The sequence below is a fragment of the Chiloscyllium plagiosum genome, chromosome 1 (genome assembly GCF_004010195.1).
Source record: "Chiloscyllium plagiosum isolate BGI_BamShark_2017 chromosome 1, ASM401019v2, whole genome shotgun sequence".
Classification (NCBI taxonomy): Eukaryota; Metazoa; Chordata; class Chondrichthyes; order Orectolobiformes; family Hemiscylliidae; genus Chiloscyllium; species Chiloscyllium plagiosum.
The window spans coordinates 28,286,135-28,294,905 of record NC_057710.1 but is presented as its reverse complement, the minus strand read 5'-3'; the positions used below and the strand labels follow the sequence as shown (position 1 = coordinate 28,294,905).

The 8,771-nt window shown below is 41.6% G+C and overlaps 1 protein-coding gene across 2 annotated transcripts in view; it reads left to right on the top strand.

The window, feature by feature from the left end:
• The window catches only part of tmem129 (transmembrane protein 129, E3 ubiquitin protein ligase), a 20,516-nt gene extending 13,679 nt beyond the window's left edge, over positions 1-6,837 (top strand). For both annotated transcript variants that reach the window (XM_043710228.1, XM_043710148.1), the window contains exon 4: positions 4,516-6,837. In XM_043710228.1, coding sequence (XP_043566163.1) covers positions 4,516-4,764 — 249 coding nt within the window. In that variant the 3' untranslated portion in view covers positions 4,765-6,837. The remainder of the gene's footprint in view (positions 1-4,515) is intronic.
• The last annotated feature ends 1,934 nt before the right edge of the window (positions 6,838-8,771 follow it).

Genomic DNA, 8,771 nt, shown 5'->3' with positions numbered 1-8,771 from the left:
GGGGGGGTAGGTATAGGAGAGATGTTAGGGGTAGGTTCTTTACTCAGTGAGTCGTGAGTTCATGGAATGCCCTGCCAGTAGCAGTGGTGGACTCTCCCTCATTATGGGCATTTAAGCGGGCATTGGATAGGCATATGGAGGATAGTGGGCTAGTGTAGGTTAGGTGGGCTTGGATCGGCGCAACATCGAGGGCCGAAGGGCCTGTACTGCGCTGTATTCTTCTATGTTCTATCATGTGTGGAATGAACTGCCAAAGGAAATGGTGGATGCAAGGACAGTTCCAAAATTTAAAAGACATTTGGATAAGTGCATGAATAGGAAAGGTTTGGAGGGACACAGGCCAAGCGCAGGCAGATTGGACTAGTTTAGTTTGCAAACATGGTTGTAGTAGACTGGTTGGACCAAACGTCTGTTTCCATGCTGTATGACACTATTTAACAATTTGTTAACAATAAATAGTTTTAGAGCTGAAAATGTGTTGCTGGAAAAGCGCAGCAGGTCAGGCAGCCCATCCAGGGAACAGGAGAATCGACGATTCGGGCATAAGCCCTTCTTCAGGATTCCTGAAGAAGGGCTTACGCCCGAAACGTCGATTCTCCTGTTCCCTGGATGCTGCCTGACCTGCTGCGCTTTTCCAGCAACACATTTTCAGCTCTGATCTCCAGCATCTGCAGTCCTCACTTTCTCCCCAATAAATAGTTTTAGCATGGCAAAGTTTAGACCACAAGGTAATCTAATTAATGAGCCTGAGCTTCTGGTTGCCAGCTTCAACACATCATTGTATTCCCTGGCCAAATCAGAATGCTCCAACGAAGCTCATTGCAAGCTAGAAGAACAGCGCCTCATTTTCCACTTGGGAACCTCGTATTCTTCAGGGCTCATTACCAAGTTCAACAATTTTTGGGCTTAATACATCTTTTCCCATGTCCTTATCCCAACCCCTTGTCATCATGTCGGCTGCAACCAAAATCAACCCGTTGTCAGCCACCAAAGTGTTCAAGTCCCTATTCGAGACAGCTCAGGGAATCCCTAATGGACTCGAACCTGTAAGCCTGTCTTGGTTCGTCCTGGAGATTGTACTCTGTGGTAGTCTGGAATATAAAACTCTTACAGACGGTTTAGTCGAAATTATTACATTTATTTACCAATGGCATCAATGTTACACTATAACATAGATATCTAGCTCTTACCCTGAAGAGAGGTCTCAGGCTAACCCTCCCTATTGCTGCAAACAGGTTGTCTTTATACAGAATTTGGTATTAAAATTACAAAAACGCCATATGCCCATCGATTTTCCTGCTCCTCGGATGCTACCTGACCTGCTGTGCTTTTCTAGCACCACTCTAATAACCCACATCCTCCACCTCCTCCAAGATTTCTGTTTCCCCGGCTCCCAACGCTTCATCTTCACCATGCATATCCAAACCCTCTACACCTCCATCCACCATGACCAGGGCCTCCAAGCCCTCCATTTCTTCCTCTCCCAACGTCCCCAACAGTACCCTTCCACCAACTCTCTCATTCGTTTGGCTGAACTGGTCCTCACCCTTAACAATTTCTCCTTCTCCCACTTCCTCCAGACCAAAGGGGTAGCCATGGGCTCCCGTATGGGCCCCAGCTATGCCTGTCTCTTTGTTGGCTACGTAGAACAGTCCATCTTCCGTAGCTCCACCGGCATCATTCCCCACCTCTTCCTCCACTACATTGATGACTGCATTGGCTCCATCTCGTGCTCCCACGAGGAGGTTGAGCAATTCATCAACTTCACCAACACATTCCACCCTGACCTTAAATTTACCTGGACCATCTCTGTTACCTCCCTCCCCTTTCTGGACCTCTCCATCTCCATTAATGACGACCGACTTAATACTGACATTTTTTACAAACCTACCGACTCCCACAGCTACCTGGATTACACCTCTTCCCACCCTACATCTTGCAAAAATGCCATCTCGTATTCCCAATTCCTCCGCCTCCGCCGTATCTGCCCCCAGGAGGACCAGTTCCACCACAGAACACACCAGATGGCCTCCTTCTTTAGAGACTGCAATTTCCCTTCCCACGTGGTTAAAGATGCCCTTCAACGCATCTCGTCCACGTTCTGCCCCTCCAACCGTAACAAGGACAGAACGCCCCTGGTGCTCACCTTCCACCCTACCAACCTTCGCATAAACCAAATCATCCGCTGACATTTCCACCACCTCCAAACAGACCCCACCACCAGGGATATATTTCCCTCCCCACTCCATTCCCCTTTCCGCAAAGACTGTTCCCTCCGTGACTACCTGGTCAGGTCCATGCCCCCCTACAATCCACCCTCCCATCCTGGCACCTTTCCCTGCCATCGCAGGAATTGCAAAACCTGCTCCCACACCTCCTCCCTCACCTCTATCCAAGGCCCCAAAGGAGCCTTCCACATCCATCAAAGTTTTACCTGCACATCCACCAATATCATTTATTGTATCCGTTGCTCCCAATGTGGTCTCCTCTACATTGGGGAGACTGGGCGCCTCCTAGCAGAGCGCTTTAGGGAACATCTCTGGGACACCCGCACCAATCAACCCCACCGCCCTGTGGCCCTGCATTTCAACTCCCCCTCCCACTCTGCCGAGGACATGGAGGTCCTGGGTTTCCTTCACCACCGCTCCTTCACCACCCGACGCCTGGAGGAAGAACGCCTCATCTTCCGCTTCGGAACATTTTATCCAAAACGTCGATTTTCCTGCTCCTCGGATGCTGCCTGACCTTTGGTACTTTTCCAGCACCACTCTGATCTATACTCTCGTTTCCAGCATCTGCAGTCCTTGTTTTTACCATCCAAAACGACGGACTAGTCTATACTATGTGGAAAGGTCATGACGGAGTCTCGCTCAGCTAACATGCCTAGGATCATTGTCCTACCAATGGCTTTTTCTTTTAAAATCATCTGAGATTCCCAGATTGCAAATTAAGTTCATAACATTCCGGGATCGCGAGCTCCAGGGAACGTTCAATCCATGACAAGCCAGTGTTCACTCAAATCAGACCACAAAGAGTTAATCTTTCTACCAGCTTCTGTCCTGTCTGTCTCTGTGTCACTTGAATCCTTCAGTCAGTGAATTACAGAAGAATGTTTTCTCTCTCTCTCTCTCACTCACACATGAACATCTTGCAACTTCCTTACTATGCCAGGTTCCACCTTCCTGTTTTCCCAGCCTGTAAGGATAATGAGACATTCACATTCCAGAACAGTCAAGATGAGGGAGCTGAGCTTCATAAATTCAAATCTGCTCAGTGTGGTATACATGAAAATATATCAGGATTGTTCTATTATGTGCATATTCCACTCAGGTTATTAAATTACAAATTCTTTTCCTATTGAGTATGAGTTTTGTTAAGAGTCTTCAATATAAACAGAAATTTAGCTATCAGACATCTAATTGTGAAATATACGCAATCTTCCAGCCCCCTGGCATGAGAAGGAAGTACTGCCACACATTCCACAAGTGAACAAATGTTATCATCTTATTAATACCGATCCATTGACATAAAGAACAGATGATACCAATTGTTCAGAACAAATGCCCCACCTCCTCACTGGTGGCCAAGCACTTTCCTGCATCTCATGTCACAAATGTATCACATGTGAGGCTACAAGATTTCTCAAAAGGTTCCCATTCTCCCAGGCTGACCTTTACACATTGCTTTGTCTGCCTACCTGCTTTTCTCTCTGACTGCATCTCCATATATCGTTTACACCTCCCCCCACCCCATCTTCTACATAAATACCAATCTTTTCCCAATTACAGTCAGTTTTGAAGAAGGGTCACTGATATTGAAACATTACTGCCAGACCTGTTGCTGCCACATATGCTGCCAGACCTGTTGAGTTTTCCCTGCAATTTTTGACTTTGTTTCTGACTTCCAAAATCTGCATTTAAATGGATTGTACACCTTAAAGAAACAAACCATAGAGCAGTAGGAAAAGAAACCTGAATCTTAAGGAGCAATTGTTGAAACTACCATCTATTTTTCAGATGAGATGTTAAGCTTCTCAGGTGAATATAAAAGAAAAAAAACTCATGTAACTATTTGGTATAGAGTAGAATTCTACCTGGTGCTAGCTTAATACTTGTCTTTGAGAACACGTGATAGCAGTTTATCTAATAACTCGCTGTTTCTGAAGCTTTGTTATAAACAAATTGACTGAAATATTTCTCTCATATTAATTACAACAGTGACTGCACATCAAAGCATTTATTCAATGGTTATGAAGCTCTTTGAGACTCCAGAGATCATGAAAGTCTTTTCTTTTACGTCTTTTTTTTATTAGCCCGAGGGTAGGATATAAATTGAGGTGATGGGAATGATTGACCCAAGTAGATGCTTACCAAAATCACACTTCTAATGAAGAGAAAAGTAGGGATTTTTTTTGTATACAATTGAAACTTTAAAACTGCACAGTTCCATTAAATCCTTCACTCCTGTGCTATTGAGATTGACGTTTTCTAATTGTAAAATGTTGCTTTCAAACAGGAACTGGAGCCGTGCATTGGCTGCATGCAGACAGCTGCTAACATTAAACTCATTAAAGACTGCCAAGAGCCAAATGAGGGCGAGTGTCAGCAGTGTTATTGTCGTCCCATGTGGTGTCTAACGTGTATGGGAAAATGGTTTGCCAGCCGCCAAGATCAGCAACATCCAGAAACATGGCTATCCAATCGGGTGCCCTGCCCTACCTGTCGGTCAAAGTTTTGCATTCTTGACATCTCTATTGTATGCTAACGTGAATGAAATGAAAATGGAAATTATTCTTCATCTAATATCCCAGTTGTCTGTCTCATGTCAAGATTTCATTTCTGGCCTCTTCCAAGCTGTAGCCCTCAACTTTTTTTTGTTATGGAAGCTAAACTAAATGTCTTCAGGCCACAACAATTGCCCTTGAAGTGTTCATTTTACTTTAAAACCATACATCATTCAGTGATGAGTACTTCCAGTGAGAGAAATTATTTTCCCCTTTTCTTATTCCCCTGTGTCTATTCAAAATGAAACCTGTCAACTCGGGATTGCTTTTTCAAGAACTGATGACTTTTGCAACAGGAACATCAATTCAGAGTTGCTTGAAACTTAAATCTTCATAACACTACAATGACTGTATTTCTGGATTGTCATGAGTTGACTCAAATTCATTAACTGAATGGTTTGAAACACTTAAATTTCAAGGCTTTCTTTTTTATATTTCTCAACTCTTTTCGTTTATATTATGGATTCTCAATATTTTATTTCCAACTTCAAATCTTTCCTATACAATCACTGCATATACAGTATTATAGTTTTGGATAACATTGTGTCATCCTTGCAAGATACAAAATCTGAGTATTTTCGAACTCAATGAATCCCTTCTATTTCACAATGTTAATTGCACATCTCCTTTATAAACCTTTTACTGCAGCTGGCTGATTTTTCCATTGTTTATTTTCCCATTTTGTACTCCATATGGACGCTGGTTTTAAAGATTGCCTGTAATTCATTCAGAATTTTGCCAATTCTGGTTCTTCAGTTGCATTTTTTAAAATACTGGTGCAAATGATGCTGCCAGTGCAGGGTTTCTCGCTGTAAAGGTGATGATGACAGCCTTTGCCTTGAACTGTAGCAGTCTTATCTTCCACAACTGTTCAGAAATGCAATGGGAGTTATTTGTTCAATTTGACTTTAACAATGAAGGTTATACATAATGTCAAACTTAAATGTCAAACAATCTGGAAGAGATTCAGTGCAAATTCTTCTGAAATAATGTTGAAGAGAAATGTTACATTGCCCTGATTTGCTCGGCCAGGAGTCTAGGACTAAAGGCAGTCTAAGAGTTAGCCATACCTTTCAGGTTTGAAATTGACAAATGCTTCTACACATTAAAGATGGAAGTTTTGAACTCTTTCAGCAAATAGCAATTTGTAGGTTAACTGTTAATGTTAAACCTAAACTTGTTTTTTTTAGCCAAAATTATTAAGTGGCAAAGTTAAGTATCTGGAGTTATTTCACAGCTCAGTCATGGTCTTCTTGAATGGTAGGATAAGCTTCATTGTCCAAATGGGCTCTTCCTGTTGAAGCTCTGAAATACTCTGCTGTAAAGTCCATTACGCCAATTCCATTTGGCCGTGCTTTAAGCAAAATTTTAAAAGACAACCACACCTAATTTGGAAAGTTAGAGATCCTTTTGCAATTTTTCCAGGAGCTTACTCTTCATTACTAATTTAAACTAGGTTACTTTACCCTGTGTGGCAGTGTTAAAATTATCCCAGGGCTCTTGCAATTACAGGAGCGATAGAAAGGATTGACACGATGAAATGATCCCTGCATAAGTCCACACTAATTGGCATGCTCCCTTTCCATTCTCCCTTAACCATTCTATAGTTCCACATATATTTCAAACTGAGAAATTTACAGTTGACTGTAGGTATCTTTGGAACAGCATCATGTTGCAGAAGATAAAAAATATTTTGAAGAAAGTTGAAATGGTTCTTAACTTTGAATGACCTGATTTTAAGATGAAATTGTATTTTTGAAGCTATAAGGTATATTTTTCTGTTTTGGTATATGGACAAAGATACATAATAAAATATTCTGTCCTGGATGTTCATGCCGTATATACTGCCTGTACCCCAAAATGATTCCTGCTGGCTGTTGGTAGTAAGAGGTTTCAGTGCTCACAATATGATATGGCTGTGGATCTACCACTAGGTGGCATGAGGTAGCAGGTTTCTGAAGTACCTGCATAAGTATCTGAGTGCGTTGATTTGGAGATGCCGGTGTTGGACTGGGGTGTACAAAGTTTAAAAATCGCACAACACCAGGTTATAGTCCAACAGGTTTAATTGGAAGCACTAGCTTTCAGAGCGCTGCTCCTTCATCAGGTGGTTGTGGAGGACACAATTGTAAGACACAGAATTTATAGCAAAAATTTACAGTGTCATGTAACTGAAATTATACATTGAAAAAGACCTTGATACCTAACTGCTGAGAGACTTAACAAACAATCAAGGTATTTTTCAATGTATAATTTCAGTTACATCACACTGTAAGCTTTTGCTATAAATTCTGTGTCTTACAATTGTGTCCTCCACAATCACCTGATAAAGGAGTGGCGCTCCGAAAGCTAGTGCTTCCAATTAAACCTGTTGGACTATAACCTGGTGTTGTGATTTTTAAGTCTGTTGATGTATTTCTTATTCAATTTACCACGGACTAACCAATGCCAATTTTCACATTCCAAAACATGAATTCAAACACCATTTGTTATGATGCCACGAAGAGTTAATGTTGTACCACTGAAAACCTTCAGATGTTATTCATTCTGGTGTCAGCTATAGCTCAGTGAGTAGCACTCTTGCTCTTGAATCATAAGGTTCTGGAGAGCTCCTACTCAAGTGCTTAAGCATAAAAATCAATGCTGACACCTCTGTACTGATTAAATCTATCTCCACCATGTTCTAAGGCAGTGTATTTTGGATCCTAACCACTTGCTGGGTAAAAATGTTTTTGCTCATGTCACTTTGAGTTATTGTACTGTGATTCTCACCCCTTCTGCCAGTGGGAACAGCTTTTATTAAACTATTCCATTCCGACCCCTCATTTTGAACATCCCAAATAAATCTCAATCTTTTCAAAAGGAACTTCACTAATCTGTCCTCGTTCATTCTCAGAACAATTCTTGTAAATCTTTTCTGTGGTTTCATATTGCCTTCATGTTCTTCCTTAAGCAATGTTCAAAATTGGGCATAATGCTCCAGTTGAGACTAAGGCAGTGTTTTATATTGGTTCACCATAGCCTCCTCGGTTTTGTATTCACTGCTTTTTATAAAACTATCCGTCATGGAGGCCCTCTTATGTATTTTTTCAACTGGTACCACCATCCCTCAATGATTTGTCCATGTATATTCACAGGTCCTACTGCTTCTGCACCTCCTTTAGAATTGTATCTTTTTTTAACCAATATCATCTATTTCTCTATGTTAAGTTTCATCTTTCATCTGTCCATACATTTCATCAGCCTGTCTATGTCCTCTAAATCAATGCCAAACATTATACTCCTCACAATTTACAAACTTTCAGGATTCGTCATATGAAATTTTGAAATTATCCTGTTCACCCAAGTCTAGGGCATTGATCAAGAATTTATATAATTGATTTGGACATGAACATAGGTATGGTTAGTAAATTTGCAGGTGACACCAAAATTGGAGGTGTTGTGGACAGCAACGTTATGTCAGAGTACAATGGGATCTTGATCAGATGGGCCAATGGACTAAAAAGTGCCAGGTAGAGTTTAATTTAGATAAGTAGGAGATTCTGCATTTTGGAAAGGCAACTCAGGGCAGGATTTCTACACTTAAAGGTAAGGTCCTGGGGAGTATCCTATTTGTCAGCTTTTGGCCCAACTCCCTTTAAATCCTTCCTATTCATATACCCATCCAGATGTCTTTGAAATGTTGTAATTGTACCAGCCTCTGCAACTTTCTCTGGAAGCTTATTCCATTCGCACCACCCTCTCTGTGAATAGGTTGCCCTGATATCCTTTTTAAATCTTTCCTTCTCACCTTAAACCTATGCCCTCTAGTTTTAGACTCTCCTACCTGGGGAAAAGACCTTGTATATTTACCCTATCCATGTCGCTCATGAATTTATAAACTCTATAAGGTCACCCCTCAGCCTATGACGCTGCAGGGAAAATAGCCCCAGTTTCTTCAGTCTCTCCCAAAAGCTCAAACCTTTCAACCCTGGCAACATCATCGTAA